The sequence below is a fragment of the Seriola aureovittata genome, chromosome 17 (assembly GCF_021018895.1).
Source record: "Seriola aureovittata isolate HTS-2021-v1 ecotype China chromosome 17, ASM2101889v1, whole genome shotgun sequence".
Lineage (NCBI taxonomy): Eukaryota > Metazoa > Chordata > Actinopteri > Carangiformes > Carangidae > Seriola > Seriola aureovittata.
In genome coordinates this window covers 5,451,724-5,475,067 of record NC_079380.1, presented here as the reverse complement: position 1 = coordinate 5,475,067, position 23,344 = coordinate 5,451,724, and the positions used below count along the sequence as shown (strand labels likewise).

The window sequence follows — 23,344 nt, the reverse complement described above, 5'->3', positions numbered from 1 at the left end:
ACTATACTGTGACGTTTTGTGCCTGACTATACTATGACGTTTTTTGCCATTTTTATGCTCTACTATAATATGACTTTTTTGGCATTTTTATGCCTTATTATACTGTGACGTTTTGTGCCTGACTATACTATGACGTTTTTTTGACATTTTTATGCTCTACTAGAATATGACTTTTTTGGCTTTTTTATGCCTTACTATACTGTGACGTTTTGTGCCTGACTATACTATGACGTTTTTTGCCATTTTTATGCCTTATTATACTATGACGTTTTTTGAAATTTTATGCCATACTATACTATGACGTTTTTTTGCCATTTTTATGCTCTACTATAATATGACTTTTTTTGGCATTTTTTTGCCTTACTATACCGTGACGTTTTGTCTCCTTTTTACGGTTTGGCCGCGAGCTCCAGTTAAAAATAAAAATAAAGGTTATTTTTTACTGCTTCACGCACTCTAGCCAACTGACGCTTTCACTCTAACTTCAAAGAAAAAGTGATTTGCACTCCTCCTTTGAGTGCTCACAGTTTGAAAAGTTTACATGTTATGTAAAAACAGTTCCTATCTTTTTGAGAGAGCAGAAGTTTTCCTCCGTTTTATAGTTTGAATCACATTTCTACGTGCAGGTATGAGAGAGCTGGGTGACTCAGCAAAAAGGTTCAATTTTGTAGAAAAAAGGTGGGTTTCTAAAGAAAATTCCAATGCATTTCTAATGCATTATTTATTCCCAGTTTTTTGGGAATAACTTTGGGAAAAATTGGAATTTTAACATCAAAAGTCATAGCACCCCTTTCGGGATCAAGATGCACGTTTTGATGTGTATATTACCGGGGTTTTCTCAAAGCTGCGGGACGAGTTACGCGCTGAAATTTGGCAGAAGAATAATAAACCCGAAACAGAATATTAATAGATGCCTCGGAGCTGAGCACCCGTGGCACTAATTAAATTACAGTGGAAATCATCATTAGACCATCACTATAAAACCTGGAAGTATTTACTTTATGAGATAAAACAGAAAAAATGCAAATGCTCACAGTGGAGAAGCTGGAACCTGTAACTTTTGGCATTTTATCCATAATAAATTATTGTTACCAGAATTAACTATCTGATCATTTCAAGATACTTCAATCAAATGTGTTTTTGCATCCTACTGAGCTAGTTGATATTGAATGACAAAAACAAAATAAGTATATTAAAATATTATTTTAATTATGACCAAATTATAATAACAAAAACCCAATTGGTCATTTTCATAAGAAAGCTACATGTCAGATTCCTTATACCACGGCACAGAGGCACTCAGCTTTCATTAAATAAAAACTAAATAAAAACTGTAGAAAAGTCATTGACAAGTGTTGACATACAGGCCAGTGACTCATTTTTAGAAAATAACAGATTTAAAAGGCTGATGACAGCCAAGACAGAATATGTCAATCTCTGATCTTGATCAACATGATGGAGGAATTCATCCTTTCATTCTTCAGCTGGGCGGAAGAGACGAGCTGTGTGCGAGTTGAGCTTTTTCTGTTAAATACTGATGGGAGTGTCAGTCCGTCTGTAGGGAGGCCGACATTCTTTGGTATGTTGTCATGACAGGTGGGACGGAGCTGGATGAAGAAGCATTCTGTTCATGGACGAGGACAGAGGTCAGTCTGCGACCTCTCCGGCGTCCCACTTAGTTTTGGGCTCCTGCCACCACTCAGCCAGGAATGACTCCTCATAGTCTCCCATCCCCTCAAACTCAGCGTCAGGGTTCTCTGAGTGAGAGGCCACCGTTTCTTCTGGACTTACCATGTCCTGAGAGTTAAACAAAACACTGTTAGACAAGCAACCATTTTATTATCTTACTTCCACTTTCATGGCAAAACTGATTATTTTTCCTGCTTGTGCCGATAAATCTGTCACTTGTGCTCCCTGTTATTCAGCCCTCCACCAACCCCCCCTCTCAGGTCCAGGCAGTATGCTGAGCTGGGAGGGGCTGACCTGAGTTAAATAGATGTGGCACAGCCTCAGTGGCCAACACCTCCCAGCCACATACCACACACTGCTGGCGGAAAACACAGCCCCCCTCCTGCTTTCTCTTCCTCACCCTCTTTTTCTCTCCCTTTCATCCCCGGAGACTTTTTTCTTGTGTACTTCTCCTTCCCATAATCTGAACAGCAGCTTGCATTTAGTCTGCTCCTCCAAGGTAAAAATGCATCTCCCCAAATACCTTTAGGATACTTTCATAAACTTAAAATAAAGAATGTGAAATTTCTCCTTTGAAAAACAAGGCCATAAACTCCAGCTTGAATAGCCAATTCAGTTGTTGTTGAGTCGAGTTAAAGCGTCAAGGGTTGTTGTCTAGTCATGCAGACTGTTTGGGTTTTATCTGCTGAGGTTTTCAGATGTCTGTCTCTGAAACCTCTGCCGCCACCCCGGCACAATGGAGGTTGATGGAATTTTGTTTGTGCGGTTAAAAAAAAATCTCAGAGATGGATATCTGTAAACCTCATCAAATAAAATCAGCACAGCTAGATACCACTTGGAGTAAGTAAACAACTAACGCACCTTTGTAATTTAGGCAAACTGGGTTTTTAATCTGTCTAGAATTTGTTAGTTTTCTAACCGGCAGATTATAGCAATAATAAAGTTATAATCTCTTAAAGCAAGACTTTTGAACACATTCTTCCTATTGCAAATAAAAAGTTGAATTCATAAACTATAAAACACATCCTTGCTCAGTTCCAATGCACGCAACGCTTTTGCAGCTACAGCCAGTTTTAGTCTGTTATGACCAGTAACTTTCAGTTGCTAACAGACTTTAGGTAGATATATGCACAGCAGACATTACTGAGTCCGAACACTGACTTCAGGATTATTCCCTACTCATGCCACTGTTGCTATACGTTTTAAGTTTTAACATTATTCCATAATTGTCACTTGTGGCTGCAGTTAAAAAAAAAGTGACATAAGCTCCCTAAAAATGCTACAGCATTCAAATCTGCTCTACGTAAATTACATCTCCTTTGAGAAAAAATTCAGTCAACAAACCGAAGATATATATATATATATATATATATATATATATATATATAATTATAGATAAATCCATAAATATTTTTTGCATTACTTCCTCAGAACACAGTTAGTCCTCCAACAGGATTAGACCTTGTTCCCATACAGCCAATCAAATACCAGCTGCTGTCAATCAAACACAGACAACAAGGCTGCGGTGGAAAAGTCTAAATAATATCCTTTCTTAACCACTTTTCCTCGACTGAAAACGTCATGAGGTCAAGATGTGAAGGAGAATTATAAGGATTTAGGAAAATACAACCGTGATGCAGAGAGAATCCAACTACATTTACACTCTCTTTACACGCTTTTTTTTTTTTTAAACTAACTTTATTTATTACACATGGACGATAAAAATTCTTAACTCTCCTCTCCTAACCATAAAAAGAAAGTTAACAGGATTGAGAGGTTGAAATAAGATAACATGAAAGGAATACACAAGTGGAGGAAGTAGAGCCAATAAAACAATAATTAGACTGAAACTACAATATGTGTGTCGCTTTAAATGTAGCAGCAAGGAATTGTGGGACGGCATTTTCTCTTTTCCTATCATAAAGGAAGGTCCAGTGTTTCCAATGCTAAAGAAGATAGGATAGGAAGCATTGAAGCTCCTTTTCTTATCATTCAGAGAACTGTACCAGATCTTATCATGGCTGCTCCTCAGATATTTCCAGTTCATTTCACTCAGTTTAAACCTTCCAAAACAAAAACAAAACAAAACTGCAGCCCAGCTCAGTACTCCAGCTGCTGAGATGAAAAGGAGCATTTCTGGTATTTCCCCATTCTTTTTCCTTGTAATAGTAAAAAAATAATTGCCAATGTATTTGATTGCAAAAAATAACTAAATGTGATTTAGTTGGACTTTAAGCATGTTTGCTGTGTACACAGTACCACCAAGCTGTATATCTGCATCGTACATCAATAGAAACGTACCTCATCGTCTGTCTGTAGGTAGTTCAACGCAAACTCCAGCATCTCCTTCTGTTTGGTTGTCTCGTTAAAATACCTCAGGGCTTCCTGAAAGACAAAAGTGACATCAGCTCCAGTTGACCGGAGCAGCATCCGAGAGCAAAACAACTTGTAGCGGGTTTATGTTACTGCACTGAGCAGCAACAACAACAACAACAACCATTTGGCCTGTTTTCATTTTGTTTACTCCCTTTAAATTATTTACAGCGATACCAAATGTATTTGAAACTGGAGCTGCTTCAAGGCAAAGAGGTTTATGGGCCAGCTCAGGTTCACTGCAGCTGCTGCCAACTACACCGAGTAAAAAAACAGTCTTTACAGATGAGGTTTGTAATTACCACCTTGAGATTGTATTTATGACCAAGTTATGTGCCAAGACCACTTTATGCCTTAATTTTTCTGCTTTGGTTTATTATAGCCGGTGTGAATTTTGCTGACACTTTCTGCTGCCTCTAAACAATCCAAACTACGTCAGATGAGCCTGGTTCAACCACCAGAGACCTGGAAGTACAGATGGATGAAAGGTAATGAAGTTTTCACTCACGGGCCGAGGCTGAAAGTCTTTTTCCTCCAGGCCCCACTGCTCCCGGTAGAAACGATAGTACGCTACATTTTGCAACATCACCTGGTCTTTGGAGTCAAACAGCATGTAACTGGCTGCACACGGAGCAGCATTCTTCACATCATTCACTGCAAAGGAACAGCAGAACGATCTAAGTCACTCAAACGCATCACACAACATCCTCTCAAAATCCTCCAGAGTCACTGTCAAATCGCTTACATTTATAATAGGAAAACTGGAGGTAGTGATACATGGTGGCGACAAATTTCTCCACAAAGAAGCCTCCAACGCTGGGTGTCAGGTGCTCCTCGCATTTCACCTTACATTTCAGCACATCAGTGTAGAGATCTGAGGGAAGCAGGGAGGAGAAACCACGCAAAAAAAACCCAACATATTATTTTCTTATACAGAACAGGATGAACTGCAGCTTCCGTCAAACTGCTTTCTACTCACCTGCCAGTGTGGGGTAGAAGTCCTTGAACTCCAAGATCTCGTATGAGCCCTCGCAGCCTGCTAAGCAGAGGCTGTATATTTCAAAGTACTGCGTGATGGCCTGCTCCATGTGCCGGGCGCTGGCGCTGAAGTCTCCGCTGTTGTAGAGCGTCACACTCTTCAGGAACACACTCTGGATCACAAAGATAGATGTTACATGATGAGGCTGAATTTCAATAGCACATCTTTAACTGTAGAACAAAGGCAACGTTAAGGTACCAACCTCATACGGCTGCTCCTCGTGGTCGATGAGATACTCCTCAACGTCGAACAGCGTCTTGTAGTAGTTCATGTTCTTGGTCAAATACGGGTCAGTTGGGTTCTTCTTCAGGAAGGTGTGTGCTGCTGCCACAGCCTTCTCCACATTATTGAGCTGTGTACCAACAGACAGTGTTAAAATGGAGAGCGCAGCTTGACTGGATAGTGTTTTCTGAAAATATCAGACAGTCTCTGCTCACTGGAAAAAATGACCTCTGACCCCTTCACCGCAACAATTACTAACAGATGGAGATGTCAGGCTTCTTGGTTATAGGCTGACACAGTGCCATATTCAATTTATGTGAAATAAATAAGAGGTAAAGAAAATAAACATGGCCTAAAGGACGGAATGAACTTCCAGTTAAACACAGTCCCCTCTCTCCTTAAAGAACCTTTTGATGCTGATCTTAATGGTGTAACGTCATAATTCACACACAGTAGGTAATTAAAGGTTTCACACAACGTTTTGAAGTGGTGAGTGTCAACAACACAGAAACACTTGAAAAACTTGATTAGTTTTAATCTTGTGCAGCCAGAATAACCTGGAGATTACCACACGATAGATGTGACCAAAATGTATTTTACGCACAAGTTTTCAGACGAGCGAAATGAGTGTGTTTGCCTGGTGAGCACACCTCCAGTCCTCATCACTGTGTGTCTGACAGAGGAGAATAAGGGGATTGTTTCGGGGGAACACTGGAAGAGACGTGGCACATGCTCAACTCCTGCTCAGTCGGCAGGAGGGCGCAACCAAGCAGCTGAGGATCTAAACTCCACATGTCGAGGGAGAGAAATTTCCCTTCGCTGAGTCAAACAGTCGATCTGCCTCAAGGAAACGACTGCACACAAATTTAGTGGAGTGATTACCCATAATAATGGCAACGCTAAACCCACGCAAACAGTATGTTCCTGTGTTTTTCTCATTCGCAAATTGGTTTTATAACGGGCAAGTCGCGATTACATGTCCTACAATAACTTTATTACGTTTCTATCTGTTCCACTTTGAGGTTTGTTTCAGTATCTGGTGTCAGCTTAGACTTCAGTGTTGGGCCTACATTTATTTTGCATCCCACTCTTGGGCACAACACTCCACACATGAAGGCTTCGCTCTCACCTGGTAGTACGCATACTGTATGTACCGATACGGTATCCTTTTGTCGAAATCTTCCAGTAAATCCCTCCGTGGGTATGCGAGATTAAAGACTGGGAACCCCGCCTTGCACTTTTTAAGGCACGCAGCTCTCAGAAGGATGTGGCGCACGACGCGGAGGGTGCTGTCGGCGAACAGGGTGTCGTTGTCCCGGCTGACGGAGCTGCAGTTGCGGCTGCAGAAAGCCTCGCTGTCCCGCAGCAGCCGGTGGAGCCGCAGGCTGAGCTCCAGGAACTTGATGCTCTCTCGCCAGTTCTGCGCCCCGTACTGCTCCAGCGCGTAGCCGTACGCAGACTCCAGTGGCATGATGTCCTTCTGAGGGAAACTTTTAAAGCTGTACTTCTCATACTGAGCCTCCACCAGGACCGGGATGAGAAAGGCCAGGCACAAGCTTTTCAGGAGCATCATCGCCTCCGCCGGCTCCAGCAGGAGTCTGTTCTTGTTTTGAATGGATCAGGAAGCTTCCTCTTTCTTTACCAGGGATTGCTCATGTCTGTCTGCACGTAGGCTGTGGAAAGCCGTGTTGAGCTGGATGCAGAAAATAAGATCTTCTGGTCACGACTTTCAAAATAAAAGCCACACTCGCTCACGCATTTACCCGTACAGTCAATGATTAAAACTGTAATCTGTGCTGTATTGCTTTTAGTCGCTGTAGCTTTTCTGCACGCCCATTGCAACAAAATCCGAGCACTTGGTCGAGAAAGGCAATTCATCTCAGGGAACATCATGTCTGCGTCTCACTTAAATGAAATGCATTATCACATGTTTGACCATAATAAATGCACACGTGTGTTTGTGATGAATACATCAGCACTACTATACCGTCGTAAAATATTTTGAGCCCAGTAATGAAAGAGGAAAGAGGTGTGATGTATACATACAGGAGCCTGGACTAAATGGTAGGAAAGACATTTGCACATATCAGGATCAAGCACATCAGGAAATGCCTAGATTCTTGCTTTCCTTGTATATTAATATTTTATGATTGCAGATAAGTTTAACTAAAACTACAGGCTTTGACAACTTTTAACTTCTTTTCATTTATAAAAAAAAATCAAACTGAGAAGATGAATCAACTGTGCAAGTGGCTCTGCAGCTTTATAGCTGACAAACGCAACTCAACAATTACTTTGAAGTCAGAAGTCCGTACTTCCGGCATAAATAGCGCTAACTGCTGCACGCTTGACACAGGCGTCACAGTCTGAGTCTGGACCTGAAGAAAGAGGGTCCAGTTTACCTCAGTGTTTTCCACCATGGTCATAACACCCAACGGACCCATGAACCAAAATGTATCACCGAAATAGGGATCTATTTCTTATTGTTTTGTGTTTTCTTTTGTTTTGTTTTGACAATTTGAACATTTTTGCTTCCAGCCCTCAAACTATAGGCAGATAATAAATTTATAAAATGTAGTGGTTGTCTGAAAAGCGCTTGTATTTCCAGTCTGGTTATAATTTGTGCATTCCAAGAAAACTGACAAGCTGAGACGTGTCAGTGAGTTTAAAAATCCATCACTTCTGGGCAAATCTAATCTCTAATATCGGACTCTTAACAACATTTCATATTCATTATGTTGGAGGCTGCAGGCTTTTCTGGTAGAAGTTTTAGTCTGATGGTTATTAGGACCCAGAGCCTGTTTTCTGAGGCAGATAGATGTGTTCAGAAGCACTTCTCCGTGTAATCCCTGTTTAAAATGTAGAGTGCGAAAGGGGATGCATACTAAACTGTGACTCCAAAGGATAACTAAAGATTATGGTGAGGCACCTTATAATTTCGCCTCATACGTGAGTGAAATCATGGAGCCAGGCCTCTGGGCCAAGCATTACACGTTTGCAGAATCCATTAAAAAGTGGGTGGGTGCCCGGGGGCCACTCCTCCTCCTCCTCCTGCTCTCTGGAGTGAATGGCCTGAATGATGCGTCAAGTGAGCCAGCGAGAGCCGGAAGTAAAAGCACAAATTAAAAGCATAATCCTTTCAGTTATAGAAATATTAATTCTATGACATAAATACATTACATCAGATGTCTATTTAAGTAATGTCTGCTTGTGCTTGTGACTTTTGTCAAATTTCTACTCAGAGCTTAGGATGACAAACATATGTGGGGTCGATTAATACCCCGACTAAATTTGTTTAATATATTCCATTCTATTGTCAAGAACACACAGCCTCTCCATGCTGCTGAAAATGTTTCAAGTGCTGCATCCATACTATTATCCCTGATAACTTTGAGAACATAGATAATCATATTTTAAGATACTACTGCTATTCCTCACCTTATTTTTGACAATTGTTTGTCTCATTCATCTTTATAGCTACTATTGGTGTTGGTGTATTGTCTTCAGTATCTCTCTTTTATTTTGTTTATAAAATAAAAGTCATGCACCAGAAAAGGATGAGAAACACTGTTTTAGGCTCCTGACCCTAAATGTGTAATATAAAAAAATACATTAAATTCAGTATATCTGCAGCTTTAACACAAGTCTCACCCATTTTTAGCAGTCCTCAATTGGACCTTCAAGATGATTACCCCTATACAAAAAATATCACTTGGATGTGCTCAGCAAATATTTATTAATTCATTCATTTCCTCACCATATTGGCTTAATAGTCCATTTTTTTCATATTCCAAGTTTTTTGAAAAGGCATTTATTTTGTAATCTGTAACCGGAAGTTTATCTTATTCCAGCACACTTGATTTAACCTGAATGTCCCAAATTTCTTGCGGTACTTCTCTCTCCACTCCAGCCGCATCACCCAGCTGGCAGACTGCGCGAGCTTCCGCAGTTATTGTCATAACTTTCCAGATGGATTTGATGATAATGTCCGTTTTATTTTTCCTTCATGTAGTCACTGTGAAGTGTAATCCCGGACCTTTAGTGGACGTTGTTGTCGATCGGTACGAAATACCGAAAGTTTGTCCCCGAGAGGTGCAAACAGAAGATTTTATCCGTTATCATTTCAACGGTACTTTCTTTGCAGACGGGCAGAAGTTTGACTCCAGGTGAAGTTACAGCGAAATGCACTTTTGTATGTCAGTTACTTTCAACTGCGTTCATTTATAGCTTTAAAGTCTTTTGTACGAGAAAGTTAAAACTTTATGTGTAAAGTCAAGAACGAGCTTATTTCACATGAAAAATATAGCTTCAAATAGCATGTTTAGCTCTTACAGAATGGTTGCTATGCAGTGCATATTGCAAACTGCAAAGTATGTTGTTTAGTATCATGGAGACACTGTGGTAAACAGAAGGAATGTGACTCACAACCATTTTCAAGGCTCAGAAACAACTGACTACAGCTGTGATACCTTCAGACGTGTCAGCCACATGGTCTCTTATGTGTAACAGTTTCTTAGCTATGTGTTAGCTATGTAAAAACTGTAATACAAATGCACGAGTTTTGTTCTTGCTGTGATCGAGTATCCTGTTGGTACACAAAGCGTGAGTTTTTTTTGTTAAGGTGGTGGATATTTCAAACAACCCTCTAGGTTTTCAAAATTGTTAAAATAACTAATCATAATTGAGCCGAGAGAGTCCCTTTAAATAATATTGCTGATTGTGGATGGAGCATTGGATGCTGACTTTATAGCACTACAAAATATTGGCATAATTTTCCCTAATTACATACTGTTTTGACATTTCTACCTGTGGTCGGTGCCATTGATTCTCATTTACCTCTCCCTTTCTGTCTACAGTCATGACCGAGGCAAAGCCTTCATCAGCCAGGTGGGCCTGGGCAGACTCATCACAGGGATGGACCGCGGTCTCCAGGGCATGTGCGTGAACGAACGTAGGAGAATCACAGTCCCCCCACACTTGGCCTACGGAAGCATAGGAACAGGTGTGATGAAACTCTCTCTGCACTTTATTAGTGACATGATCTGTGCAGGTTTATGACAATTTGTGCTGCTTGTCTGACAGGTGGTGTAATTCCTGCTGATGCTGTGTTGGTGTATGATGTTCTGCTGCTGGACATATGGAACGCTGAGGACAAGGTCCAGATCCGCACGATCAACAAACCTGCAGGTTGCAAACGGACCACTGTGGCATCAGATTTTGTCCGTTACCACTATAACGGCACCCTGCTGTCTGGTGAAGCCTTTGACTCCAGGTGAGACCAAACACCACTGAGGCTGCAGGTTGTTTATTGCAGGAACTTAAAAGTATCTCCTGACTGTTTCTGTGCTTTTCAACAACTTTGAACTGTGTTTAATATAGCTACTCGAGGAATACAACCTATGACACCTACTTGGGACAGGGTGACCTCATCAAAGGCATGGACGAGGGTCTCATGGGCATGTGTGTTGGAGAGAGACGGATCGTCATCGTCCCGCCCTTCCTGGCGTATGGAGAGAACGGCTCTGGTACTAAATAATGACATGGTGGTGGCTTGTGTACAAACATGTTTAACTTAGCAGAAAATGTCAGCATGAATACTATGACCTTTTCATGACTTTCTACTATGACCTTTTATGGCTTATTGTACTATGACGTTTATATGCCTTGCCATACTATGTTGTAATTATGACTTACTATAGAACGAGTTACCTGTGAGGTGACACGGTTGAGCAGTGGTTAGAGTTGCTTTATAGTGAGGAGGTTCTGGGTTCGAATCACGGGCCTGAGACCTTTCTGTGTGGAGTTTGCATGTTGTCCCTGTGCCTGCGTGGGTTCTCTCCGAATACTCCGGTTTCCTCTTGCAGTCCAAAGACATGCACAGTAGTTTATTAGTGGGTTTAATGCCTTACTATACTGTAAGTATTGTTTCATGGCACTGTAGTTGAGAGCAATGAAAGGTGAATGTGTGAAACTGAGGCTCAGCCTGTTGATCGACATTCTCCTTCTATATACTGTATGTGTGATGTAGATACAACTTGAAAGTTTCATACCACAATAATATGGATAAAAAGGTCTGCCTGGAAGATAGGACACTAATGTTAAAACTGGGTGAGCAATAATGGAAAGCATATTTGACAAGTATGGACCTGCAACTGTGATTTGTAGGCACACTGCAAGTATTAGTTTTTTCCCCCAACAGGAACTCTGGTCCCTCCTCAGGCCACACTGGTGTTTGAGGTGCTGCTGATTGATGTGTTCAACCCCAAGGATGACCTGATTGTGGAGGTGAAGGAAGTGCCTAAAGGCTGCACCCGCAGGACGGTGACCGGAGATTACATCCGCTACCACTACAACGGTACCTTCCAGGACGGCACGGCTTTCGACTCGAGGTAAACCTGAGACTTCTCCATTCTCCGAGAGCAATAAAGTACAAAAAAAAAGAACTCTGACTGTCACTCTTCCCTTGACAGCTACCAGCGAAATAGCACCTATAACACTTACATCGGGATGGGATATGTGATCCGAGGGATGGACAAAGCACTGCAGGGGCTGTGCATAGGAGAGAAACAGAGGATTACAATTCCTCCTCACTTGGCATATGGTGAAGAAGGAGTTGGTGAGTTTGATTCATGGATTTAGAAGAATTAAGAAGACATTTGGATTGGAATAACAAATCACTAAGTTTGTGTTTATAACATTGCCCTGTTTATTTATTGGCTGCAGGAGACCTCATTCCTGGATCTGCTGTGCTGGTCTTTGACATTTATGTCATTGATTTCCACAATCCCAAAGATCCGGTCGCGGTTAAAGTTACCCACAAGCCCCAGGAATGCAACGTGACCAGTGAAGCAGACGATCTGATTCAGTATCGTTACAATTGCTCCCTGATGGACGGCACCCTGCTGTACTCCTCGTGAGCCCCCTCTGCTGTTCACTCTGCTTCACTGCATCCTCCTCCTCCTGGTTCATGCATGTAATCATTGCTGGCTCCTTGTACGACAGATTTCAGTGGCCCTGGAACTGCAGATTTGATACCATTTCCATATCCATGACAACAGCACGTATGCTTGCATGGCTCGAGGTTTTGTTACATAGAAAATTTTGATTTAGTTTTAATTTGTTTTGGTTCCTTCTGTTTAGAGTGGTAACATGTTATCTGTCACTCCAGGGATCAGTACAACTCGCCCTCTACCACGACTCTTGGAGCAAAAATGGTGATCCTGGGTCTGGAGGAAGGTTTGAGCGGCATGTGCGTGGGTGAAAGGAGGGAGGTGGTCATCCCTCCTCACTGGGGGCACGGTGAAAATGGAGGTCAGTCATTGGAGCAGCGCAGATCACACCCTGCACACACTTTTTTTTTTTCACCCTGACTCGTGTTCTCTTCTGCGTCTTGGTGTCTCCAGCTGGAGGAGTCCCCAGGAGTGCTGTGCTCTTCTTTGAGCTGGAGCTGGTGGAGCTGCAGAAGGGAGTGCCTGAAGGCTACATGTTTGTGTGGCTAGGAGACGGCCCTGACCCCCTCTTTCCTGCTATGGACCTCAATGGTGACAAAGAGGTTCCTCTAGAGGAGGTAAGGAGACAAGTTAGGTTCAATCCAAGTAAAAAAACAAAAACAAAATAAAAACAGCCTGGGTATAAGCAGGGAAATTTCTTTTTAACAGTGCAATACTATCTCCTGTATTTTCTTCAGTTTTCATCCTTCATCATGATCCAAGTTAAAGAGGGCAAAGGCCGTCTGCGGCCAGGGGTGGATGCCGACAGCATCATTAAGGACATGTTCAATAACCAGGACCGCAATCAAGATGGGAAGATTGTGGAAGATGAGATGGATGAGGAATCTGAACAAGTGATACGAGATGAGTTGTAAAAAGGGACATAGAGTATTTCAGTGGTGGTCATTTACTGTCTGGGGTAATACTGTCGTCTTAGCAACTGTCGTGCCACTATTTTGAAAATGTTTCAAATATTGAGAGCTTTTATTTAAGGCAGTCAGACACTTTGCTAGATTGTTTTAAAATGCATTAATGACATCTCACCCCACTGCAGAACCACATCGACAGCACAAGAGAACATCTGTATCTGAGGGTCAGTATGTTGTGCACAGGAAACAGGTGTTTGAAACTGTGAAAGAAATAAATAATATCTGTAAAGAAAATATATTCCCCTCAAAAGAAAGGCAGATTTAAGCATTTACATCAAACTACCTTACAAACATTTGGGCAGGGCCCATCCTCCAGACTATATAATTTTATATAAATGAGTCAAATGCAGAGTTGTTGTCGTGCCTCACACCCGTCTCTTGATAGACAAATGAAAAACCACTGGTTGTACAGTTTGGGAGTGGCAGGTTTGTACTATAACAGAAAATCTATCATAGAAAATTATATTACAGATTGTGTTGTGAAACATAAAATAAACTGTTTTATAATAAAATAAGAGACAACATCAACTTTCTTCCTTCCACCCTGTTCGTGCACATACATGCACTGTACCAGTAAACTTCTTTGGCAGATTTTCACTTAGTGACCTGTTTTTTAAGGAAACATGAAGCTCAGACAAGATGACACTGAATTTTATTTCATACAAGTTGTAACATTTTAAAAGTAAATGAGTTTGGACATTAAAAAAATCATGACTTGCTGCATGTGGCACACAGTCCACAAATGACAGAAAAAAAAAATCTGTCATTCTTGGATATTCTATTTAGTTAAAAGGTTTTTAGAAACTTTTGTTGTGGCAGTGCAGAAAGTAACAAACTCCTGAATGAACCTAGAAATTAAAGTATCTAAAGTTTAAAAAACAAACAAAAAAATCTAAATAAGTTTTATTTTTCTTGCAAATACCAGAAAACTTCTGAGGTAGCAGTTACTCTTACAGATCATTAGTGAACTTGGATCTTAAAAAAAGATCTAGATATTTTTATCTCTGCTCACATATTTATTTTAAGTGTTGCACAGACAGCTGTCTGTGCAACACTTACTATTACAGTCGTGTCATAAGAAAAACAATAGCTTTAACGGAAAACACAAAATGTATTGTGAGCTTGACAATATGGCAAGAAACTGAAAAACTACACCAAGGTAAAACATGGAAAATGATTTTTAAAAGTATTTGGTTTCAGGTTAAAATTAGCTGGAAAATTGTTTTGTAGTAAGAGGCTGGAAATCAGTTTCAAACCAAATGTCAAGCGCTGCCATTGACGTGCAATTTTCTTTCCCTTTATCAGTATATTTTTTATATGAGTACCAGAAACGTCTGACAATTGTCTCCCAAAAAAATTTAAAATAAACACACTAAAACACACTAACACACACTTACATGCTGCACACAGGTAGACAGTGCAAATCTGGCTTCCATCATATACAGTATGGTCCAAAAACAGTTTAACCATTAACATGAGAAGAAGGCCCATGAACATGGATATGAAAGAGTGACATGGTGTTTGTGAGCTGCAGCTGTGCTAACCTGGACTCATTCACAAAAGTGTGTATCTTTTTAGTAGAAATTAAAAAAAATACTCTAAACATTCTTAGTTGGTTATCAATAACGTTCTGAAGATGGGCCTCTTCAGTTTATAGCACCAGAGTGGCAAGTGAACCTTAAACAGTCAATTCTCAGTTCACTTATTGCCAGTGAGGTAGAGCAGTACAGCATTGGGGACTTCCAAGGTTTCATCTTTTACCAACACAATGTCATATGAGTCCAAGTATGACTGCTTCCTCTCCTCCACCTGAAAAAACAGATCAGAGGTGTGTACTAAAATGTCAGAATATGACTTTACTGTGGTAAAATGTTTGAGTCAGTGAATATTTTCAACTTAACCTTCATCTTAGGGTGGCAGGTACTAAATATTGCTATCCAGTCATTTTGATGAACGTGTGAAGGTGTGCTTTTTATTTACCTTGTCATTGAGGAATCCGATTTTGAGGATGTTCTCCATCTGCTGCACCCCGTCAGCCATGGTCAGATCTCCCAGAGAGTCCCCCATCAGTAATACGTTAGGTCGTGCCCGCAACTCCTGGAAATGGCCAGTGTTGAGCAAAGCACCTTCCCTTTTATTGTAGATGTGGATGAGCTCTCCCTTGAAGGCCCTCAGTACTCCCTGTTTAAGCAAATCAAGGCACGTGTCCATCACCTTATCCCTGCTGTGGGGCTCAAATTGAGGTATGTTTGTGGTGTGGCTACTCACACACTCATCAAAGTCCATGTAGTTGGAGAAGACTTTGACGTTGGGGTGGAAGACCCCAGCCTGGCGGATCACCTCCTCCAGGACGTCTCCTATCCCAGCAGAGAAGATGAGCAGAGGGATGCTGTGCTCATGCAGGTGGTCAAAGAAGAGCTGGTAGCCCTCTCTGTAAAAATATCAAGTCAGTTCTAGAGGCCATTTTATAATTTTTTTAAATTAAAAATCACAAAATAGACTTTCTGACCTGAGCATGGCATCAGACTCCTGTACCACTTTGGCCAGCAGGTCTTTTCTGATCTTCTGCTGTACCAGTAGTTCATGGGCTTTAGTCCACCTGTCAGAAATAATAAGCAGAGCAGTTTTATGGACACATGAAAGTGCAAAGTATCATATTTTCAAGAAAAGGTGTATTAAATACTCACCACTCCACCATTAGAGGCAACTTCTCATCTATTGACCGTGAAGAATCGATCTCTATGGGGTAGTATGTGTTGAGTAGTTCCTTCAGCTAAGAGAGACAGCACAATATTCAGTGAACTGTGGCTTAGATGTTCAGAAAAGATGGCCAAATTTCACCCAGGAAGAGAAAGTTTTCTGTCATATTATATCACAGGCCTTCACAGAGAAACAATTAGGGTGCATTTCACGGATTATATTTTTTCTCCTATATCCATTTTATTTAATCTGTAGTTACAATAGTAACATGGTCCAGACTATCTCTTTGAAATCTTCTTATTGAAAAATATGCCACATTGCAGATACAAAAAAACATTAAGAAAAGGTCTGATTTAACAGCAAGAGGGCACTTAAATTATTTGCTTTACTAATAAATAAATGCAAGTCACAGATCATGGTTGATTTTGTCATACGTTTCCATTCCCCCTATTGCCCACTAGAGGGCAGACAATAAATGTAAAATACTGAATGAATGATATCAAACAAAAGTATAAGTGAGATATTTTCGCAATAAATCATTACATGTTCATGAATGTTAAATACATTACATATAAGTTATATGTATGCAGTGGTTTACATGTGGATTGAAATATACTCCACAACATGATAATTTTGCATTCTTGAACTGGAGACTGTTTCAATCGCATGCTATTTTGCACTGACGCATGACATACTCCAATTGTAAGCTGGAAAATAACTAGAATTTAAGATTTGCCATACTATAAGATAAATGATTATATAGCGATGCTACTATGTTTTGTGCAAATTTAATTAATGTTAGTCCAACCAAAGGAAAATCTACTTTTGCACTGACGCATCTTTCTTACCTGCTCTTTGCAGTCATCAGAGATAAGTTTGCTGTTGTCAAGTATATCTGAAAATAAAACACACACACGCGTGAAAAAAAGTTTAGCCAAAAACAACCTTTATATGCATGACAAACAGCTGGGCTTACTGTGACACGTGGGGCACCTTTTGCCATTGTGTGCAAATCTTGTTAGGGTCATGTCAAAGTCTGAGATCACCTGGAGCAGAAAAGAATATGAACACAAACATCTAGTATTTTTCATTTTGGCCGATTCTGTTTATGAGAGCTGCCAACAGGGTGTAGTTTACCTGGACGGTGTTGGAGCCAGATTTCGCCATGGACTGTAGGATCTCGTGTACCCTCTCAGGGTCCCTCATACACACCGAGGGGTTGGACAGCTCCGGGATCTTAGATGAGAAAATACGTTAAGAGTGTCAATGAGAGAGACACAGAGTGATTATGTCTCGTTGGAGTTGTTTGTTTAGGCAATAAGGAGGAAGCATAGTTAGCTAACCAGTAAGGTGCTAGCACCAAATTGAATAGCACACTATTTAGCTTGCTACTCCCTGTCCACACAACATTTCCAAATGCTAAAACACTGACTCTATAGCCGCAATAATAACCAGTTTATGTTGTCATTTACTGACACGGTTTAGCTAGCTAACAAAGAGAAGACCGTTAGCTTACGACACTGTAGTTTGTTAACCCAGTTTAGCTGGCTAGTAAGCAAGTACGCTGGTGTGGGATGCATCCTTTTTGGTGTTAGACATTCCGCCGAAAACATGCTGAATAAAATCACCATTTTCTTGAAATTTGTTGCCGATCCGTAAAGGTTATTTTGACAAACAGCGTGTCATCAGTTGATATTCGTTGGTGTGTAATGTTGCTATGTACACGACAGAATCTTCTATGTTGCCGTTCTGCTGCCTTCAGGTACAGTCGTTAAGCGTCGGGATTTTCAGAAGTCGGACTAAATAGTAAAATTAAGCGTTAAAGAGTGCTAGTCCACGACATTCAAGTGACTGTAGACCATGTATGGGAGCCGTCTTCATAAATTATGACGAGAAAATAAACATAATGTAGGTGACATATGTTCTCTGGTCTAAAGGGCTTCATTTTGTCTGGTATTTTTACAATTACGAGCTTATGAGAAATTTGTGAAGGCAGCACCACTACTTGCATAACTTCAAGGTGGGACGGTGTGTACTCTTCCCCCTGAGGCAAAGGCACTGATTTAGGGTTCCACCCCATCCCTTACCCGAGGTTTCTCAGGACGATGAAATATTACTGAAGGGAACAAAAAAGCCCTGTTTACAAAGGTGAGCCAAAACTCTCGGTCATACATACATTTTAAATGAATCAAAAAATCCAATCACGAAAGTCAATACCACTAACTAGCCCATCATTATAACCGTCACAACTGTGAGACTAATCAATTTAACTGTTGCGTTAGTTAGAAGTTACAAGACTTGCAAGTAGTACCTCTTTTAACCAGTGAAGTCCAACAAAGCAATAATACACTACATGTGCAATCATTTGTCTTACAAAACAATTTTAATTGCAAGTGATGACATTAGCATTTCTTACATCCAATATTAAGGACACAATGTCAGACTATCACATGCAAAGCAAATTACATAGCTTATACCACTTAATATCTGCAGTGCTATTAATGTTGGTTATAAAGTGGAAATGAATATCATTTCTGCGCTCTGTAACCTTTATGCTGTAATAGGCGCTGCCTGGACAGTGGGAATTTCTGAATGTCAGTCACAACACATTCATATAACAATCCCTTTTGTTTTGCCTTTAAGTCTGATTCTCATTTTTAAGTCTCTTTGGAGGGTGAAGGGAGACCACAGAACAACATAGCAGATCTCTAATATACACCCAGCTGGCATTCAAGTACAGGAACACAAGGTTTTACAAGACATTTAATGTGTGGAAACAAATCTGAAAATGATGTTTACATGTTTTATTTATTTTTTTTTTTTTCAAAAAAGATCTGAACTTACTGGCTGTAAGCTGGCTAAAACAAACCATCTCCAAAATACAATCACCTTGTCTGATATGAAACAAATGAAACAAGCAAAGTCAAAGTGCAGTGGCAACTTAAATCCCTATGCTTCTGTAAGACTTTAAAAACAATTACATGTCGAAAAAGTGCAGTTCTAGAGAAGCTTTTGCCATTCTTTGCAGAGTGACAACTGAACCCTCTGCAAACACAAAATCATACACACCCCTGCAGTCACACATATACACGTTTTCTATGTATCTTTCTAAAATGAATGGGAATACACTGAGCAACAGGCTGCCAAAGTGCAAAAGAAAAGAATGATTAAGCCATTGCTAATGATTGGTGCTAAAATGCAGTGGCCAAATAGAATGTTTCAGTGTTAAGGAAACTCAAAGGAATGCTTTCATTACATCTTCTCACATATTTTGGATATTACAGTCCTCTCGTCCTTTCACCTCTTCATAAACCTGGAAAAACATTTCTAGTTTTCAAGTTTTACGTGAGCAACAAAAAAGACAGAAATATACTCTGTACAACTGTTGAGGAGAAACTGCGATCTAAAAAGCAAACTAGTCTACAGGATTTTAAGATTAACAGCCTTTCTGACTCAATTCATATTTAGTTGTTGAGGCTGCACAGCAACAAGCAGAGCCATTGTACTAGAGCAACTATGATATAAGTTAGAGTTAAGACTTTTAGATCGATCATATACTGGCATGAGGAGATTGTCACAGTGTTACAGTGGAATGAGACTTCATTAAGCAGGTTGGACTGAATGTAGAAATGCAGTTAGTAGTAACGTCACATAGCCTTCCAAGTACAGGCATACAATAACGGAATGTAAAATATCCATATAAATGTATACATATACAGCTTTATACTATTTATGTACAAACAGATAAACAGCATCTATACCAACATACTTGACAAAAGGATATTCAGTTGTTGGCTGTTATATAACACTCTTATTCACATGTATACATCTGCCCTATCCCCCCTCACAGACAACCAGCAGGTCAGCACACGCTTGCCCACATATTTCATGGCTTTCCACAAATCAGCCATTAACACAACACAGTATGAGAGCCAATGGCACAGGGTTGAGATCAATGAAATGCGGGATGAGAGCAACGCAAGACCCACCGCGGCATGTTATGTACGAATGGGGGTCAATGATGATGGTTGCAATGTAATGGTGGTTTGCAGTAGATCCTCAGATAGAACTGTGCAGTTGTTGGAAGGAGCAGACACCGGCCTGCTCAACACTCTATCTGTGACTGGAGCTGCCGGCGCAGGGTGAGGGTGCGCCGGTGAAGCTGCTGCATCTGCTGCATGCGATCTCGCTGGCGGGCCAAGTTCTGGGGCATGGGGTAGCGCTGGCAGCCGTACAGGAAACGGTATGGGATGCGGACATGGCAGGCTGTGGCTCGGCAGCGTGGCTGAGGCATGGGCGGCAGCAGCATCCAGCGCTTCCTCTCAGCACAGTAGCGGTAGGCCTCCTTACGATACTGCTTGTCCACGTCATCGCTGTTCTTCCAGCCTCCGATGATGAAGACATCCTCATCGAAGTGGCAAATCGCGGCACCCTCAATGCTGGTGACCTCTGGTGGCAGGCTCTCCAGGATCTCATCAGAGATGCGCACACTAATCTTCTGCCTGGCCACCTCATCCCGCACTGTGTAGCTCTTGGGGCAGCAGGAGGCTGTGTGGTAGAAGTTAGTAGAAGCCACAGCCATCTGGAAGATGCAGTAGTTGTCAATAAGGGGCAGGGAGTCAACATCTTGCCACTGGCGGCTCTCTGTGTCGTAACGAGTGGTCACCGTCTTCAGTCCATCCTCATTATCTGTATCAACAGGTGTACGTGCCGTGACATACACATAGCGGTCCTCCACACTCACTGCCTTCACATCCCGCAGGATTTTGGGGGCAGATTCCAGATTGTGCCACTTGTCTTGCTCTGGCTCGTACACACTGACATCTTTGAAACCTGGACTGAAGTTTCCATGGCCACCGATGCTGTACAGGATATCCTTAATGCAGGTGAGGCCAAAGGAATGCTTGCGTGTGGTCAAGTTGCTCACCTGCTCCCAGGTGTTGCGATTAGGATTGTAACGCTCCACCGTCTTTGCAAAGCCTGGCTCCATAGAACCGGCTACGTAGACATGGGACTCTGTGGCAGCGATGGCGTGGCCATCCAGGTGGTTGTGGATGTGCGGCAGGTTGACCCAACGGTCCTCGTAAATGAAGTAGCCAACACACTCACTCAGGTAGTCCCCCCCCTCTGACACTCCGCCCACTACCATGATAACGTCCATGTTCTGGCCAAAACGAGGCTGAAAGGAGGCCATGTGTGAAGACCAGAGCTCCATGTCAGCTGACTTGAGGTTTTCAAAACGAATAGCGTGACCCTCTACTGCCTCTGACACCAGCCGGAGACAGGCCTCATTGGCAGCCACCAGATGCTCATTTTTCACCACCCTGGTCAGGTAGGTGGGCTTGATTTGGGGCAACCTCAGGAGACGGAACAGCTCCTCGAAGTAGCGGCTTCGTTCCTCTGGGTTCTTCTGCACCCACTTCACCACCGCCTCAAATAGCACCTCCTCAGAGTCCACTGTGATCTCTGCATCAGACAGCCAGTCACGGACCAGGTGAAAGGGCAGCGTGTAGAACTCCTCATCCTGGATAACCTTATGGAAGTTGCGACGGATCATGTCTGCAGCCCGTAGAGCCAGCTGGTCCAGGGTGTACATGTGGGCTAGGCTGTGCACAGCCACACAGTTGGTCAAGCTCAGCTTCTTCTTCAGGAACTCACCACAGAAATCCTTCAGTTGCACCAGGAGGAACCTAATGTACAGCCAACAGTAAGAAACACAGTATAGGATGTCAGAGGGAATTAACAGTTCCTGTTAAATAGATAATGCTACACTGTTTCAACTGGTTATGCCAGACCAGTCTAGAGCACAATAACAATACTTACAGGCAACAAAGCAGCCACACAAGGCCTCATGCTTTGACTATCAAAATCACTGTCTGTCAGTCTTTCAGTCTGTCTGTCTCAGACATACACACACTCAGACATACACACACACACACACACACACACTCAGACATACACACACACACACACACACACACACTCAGACATTCAGACATACACACACACACACACACACACACACACACACACACACACACACACACACAGATGTGACTGTAAACAGAACATACCTATCAGCTAGCTCCAGTACTTCATGTACATTGCAGGTGCTGACGCGTATTTCACCAGTGTACATATACTGGATGACACTCTCCACCGTCTCCGGGTCCGGCCCCAGCTCTGAGCTCCATTCCTTCATCTCTACCCGTCCAGACAAGGACTCGGAGAACTGTCCTCCAAGCAGGGGGGTGAAATAGTCGGTGGCCGCAGCAAGCACAGATCTGTGGGCTGAAAACTCACATATCTGGACGCTCCCGGCAGCCGCCCCGCTGCTGAAGGCCAGCGTCACGTCGCAGAACAAGCCCTGCTTCCTCTGCTCGTTCTGCCGCCGAGACAGCTCCGAGCAGTGGGAGGAAGAGGTGAAGTCCTCGGCCTCTTCCGCATCCCCGTCTCCGGCAAGGGCGCTGGGTGTGCTGGTTCCGCTGTTACTACTGCTCCTGGCGGAGTCCTCCGGGTTGGGGGCCGCCGCTGCCATACTGCTGCCAGCGCTGGAGGAGAGCAGTAAAGGGAAATGAAATAAACTAGTGAAGGAAAGGAGGCGACATACGCAGCCACACATACATGGAGTCAAAACAGAGAACGAACCCGAAGCGCGTTTCACATTTGAGTTTCACATCCGCGACTTGAAGGGGAAAATAAGCGAGCCCAAAATACACATATTTCTGATGTAAATGCGATATTTTAGAGGCAATAGTTAAGCCTGAATTTCAAACAGAAGATTAATTTTCATGTCAAACTAGTGCTACGGATATTTTGTTAGATTTACCGTATAATTACAACCATCATTCAGCATACGAGTAGCTACATGTACAAAATAATAACTTAATTATTCAAGATGACTAAAGTATTATTTTACATAGGCTACCAATCATAGATAGGCAAAAAAGCACCGTTTTTGGAGTCGGTAACGGAAGCGTCAGGAAACTACGAATGAGCAACTAACTTCAGCTTGGTAAACACAGACAGAATCTCTGACATGCGCAGTGGGTGAAAGGCGTAACCGCGTCGTTGACGTGAGCCGCCGTTCCCGAACTCACTGCTGAGACCTGCACATGTAGACAAACTTGTACTGACATAGTTAGCCATACAGGCTTAGAGAATTTCAACACACTCATCCCAGCCTCATACCTTTATGTTCAGTATATTTACAGTTGATATCATTTTAATCATTTAAATCAGACCATTTTACCCTATTTTGATGTTCTATTCCAGATTAATAGCAGGAAAAGCACAGCCACCGTTGAACAATAATGGCTGTGTAATTAGGTGTGCCACTAAAATATGTCATTCAGACACATGCACAATAGCATGATTCTGCCACTAACACACCTACATGAAAA

General features: G+C 42.0%; 4 protein-coding genes across 6 annotated transcripts; 1 reads left to right on the top strand and 3 right to left on the bottom strand.

Annotated features, from left to right (window-relative positions):
* Nucleotides 1-1,188: 1,188 nt before the first annotated feature.
* p3h4 (prolyl 3-hydroxylase family member 4 (inactive)) lies at nt 1,189-7,042 on the bottom strand. The gene is made up of 7 exons (XM_056400479.1): nt 6,453-7,042; nt 5,304-5,453; nt 5,042-5,213; nt 4,808-4,936; nt 4,571-4,716; nt 3,991-4,074; nt 1,189-1,797 (listed from the first exon to the last, which is right to left on the bottom strand). The coding sequence occupies exons 1-7, from the start codon at nt 6,894-6,896 to the stop codon at nt 1,648-1,650; spliced, it is 1,275 nt and encodes a 424-aa protein (XP_056256454.1). The 5' UTR covers nt 6,897-7,042; the 3' UTR covers nt 1,189-1,647.
* Nucleotides 7,043-9,216: 2,174 nt separating this feature from the next.
* Nucleotides 9,217-13,769, top strand: fkbp10a (FKBP prolyl isomerase 10a). Its single transcript, XM_056402288.1, has 10 exons — nt 9,217-9,489; nt 10,180-10,325; nt 10,406-10,595; nt 10,703-10,848; nt 11,523-11,712; nt 11,794-11,939; nt 12,047-12,236; nt 12,492-12,634; nt 12,727-12,890; nt 13,011-13,769. The coding sequence occupies exons 1-10, from the start codon at nt 9,293-9,295 to the stop codon at nt 13,185-13,187; spliced, it is 1,689 nt and encodes a 562-aa protein (XP_056258263.1). The 5' UTR covers nt 9,217-9,292; the 3' UTR covers nt 13,188-13,769.
* A 107-nt stretch (nt 13,770-13,876) lies between these two features.
* On the bottom strand, nt 13,877-17,716 carry LOC130185692 (cytosolic 5'-nucleotidase 3-like). The gene is made up of 9 exons (XM_056402289.1): nt 17,570-17,716; nt 17,079-17,177; nt 16,918-16,987; nt 16,790-16,836; nt 15,929-16,014; nt 15,751-15,840; nt 15,510-15,672; nt 15,222-15,422; nt 13,877-15,050 (listed from the first exon to the last, which is right to left on the bottom strand). The coding sequence occupies exons 1-9, from the start codon at nt 17,570-17,572 to the stop codon at nt 14,940-14,942; spliced, it is 870 nt and encodes a 289-aa protein (XP_056258264.1). The 5' UTR covers nt 17,573-17,716; the 3' UTR covers nt 13,877-14,939.
* Nucleotides 17,717-18,305: 589 nt separating this feature from the next.
* On the bottom strand, nt 18,306-22,977 carry LOC130185743 (kelch-like protein 11). 3 transcript variants are annotated; one of them, XM_056402374.1, is made up of 3 exons: nt 22,895-22,977; nt 22,016-22,492; nt 18,306-21,631 (listed from the first exon to the last, which is right to left on the bottom strand). In XM_056402374.1, exons 2-3 carry the CDS (start codon nt 22,477-22,479, stop codon nt 20,047-20,049), a joined length of 2,049 nt encoding a protein of 682 aa, XP_056258349.1. In that variant the 5' UTR covers nt 22,480-22,492; nt 22,895-22,977; the 3' UTR covers nt 18,306-20,046. The 3 variants fall into 3 exon arrangements, with proteins under 3 accessions (XP_056258349.1, XP_056258350.1, XP_056258347.1); XM_056402375.1 differs by lacking the exon at nt 22,895-22,977 and adding an exon at nt 22,590-22,849; XM_056402372.1 differs by lacking the exon at nt 22,895-22,977 and having other exon boundaries at nt 22,016-22,583.
* Between the last annotated feature and the right edge of the window lie 367 nt (nt 22,978-23,344).

What these genes read in the sequence shown, in the direction of transcription:
- LOC130185692 (XM_056402289.1), bottom strand. An exon ending in GAGTCTGATGCCATGCTCAG is followed by an intron (nt 15,673 to 15,750) that starts GTCAGAAAGTCT and finishes ATATTTTTACAG; the next exon opens with AGAGGGCTACCAGCTCTTCT. An exon ending in ACATGGACTTTGATGAGTGT is followed by an intron (nt 15,423 to 15,509) that starts GTGAGTAGCCAC and finishes TTGCTTAAACAG; the next exon opens with GGAGTACTGAGGGCCTTCAA.
- p3h4 (XM_056400479.1), bottom strand. Translation starts at nt 6,896, where the DNA reads ATGATGCTCCTGAAAAGCTTGTGCCTGGCCTTTCTCATCCCGGTCCTG. An exon ending in CCAGTTTTCCTATTATAAAT is followed by an intron (nt 4,717 to 4,807) that starts GTAAGCGATTTG and finishes GTTCCTTTGCAG; the next exon opens with TGAATGATGTGAAGAATGCT. An exon ending in AAGACTTTCAGCCTCGGCCC is followed by an intron (nt 4,075 to 4,570) that starts GTGAGTGAAAAC and finishes TTTGTCTTTCAG; the next exon opens with GAAGCCCTGAGGTATTTTAA.
- fkbp10a (XM_056402288.1), top strand. Translation starts at nt 9,293, where the DNA reads ATGGATTTGATGATAATGTCCGTTTTATTTTTCCTTCATGTAGTCACT. An exon ending in GTATGGAGAGAACGGCTCTG is followed by an intron (nt 10,849 to 11,522) that starts GTACTAAATAAT and finishes TTCCCCCAACAG; the next exon opens with GAACTCTGGTCCCTCCTCAG. An exon ending in ATATGGTGAAGAAGGAGTTG is followed by an intron (nt 11,940 to 12,046) that starts GTGAGTTTGATT and finishes TATTGGCTGCAG; the next exon opens with GAGACCTCATTCCTGGATCT.
- LOC130185743 (XM_056402372.1), bottom strand. Translation starts at nt 22,563, where the DNA reads ATGTGTGGCTGCGTATGTCGCCTCCTTTCCTTCACTAGTTTATTTCAT. An exon ending in GTACTGGAGCTAGCTGATAG is followed by an intron (nt 21,632 to 22,015) that starts GTATGTTCTGTT and finishes GCTGTACATTAG; the next exon opens with GTTCCTCCTGGTGCAACTGA.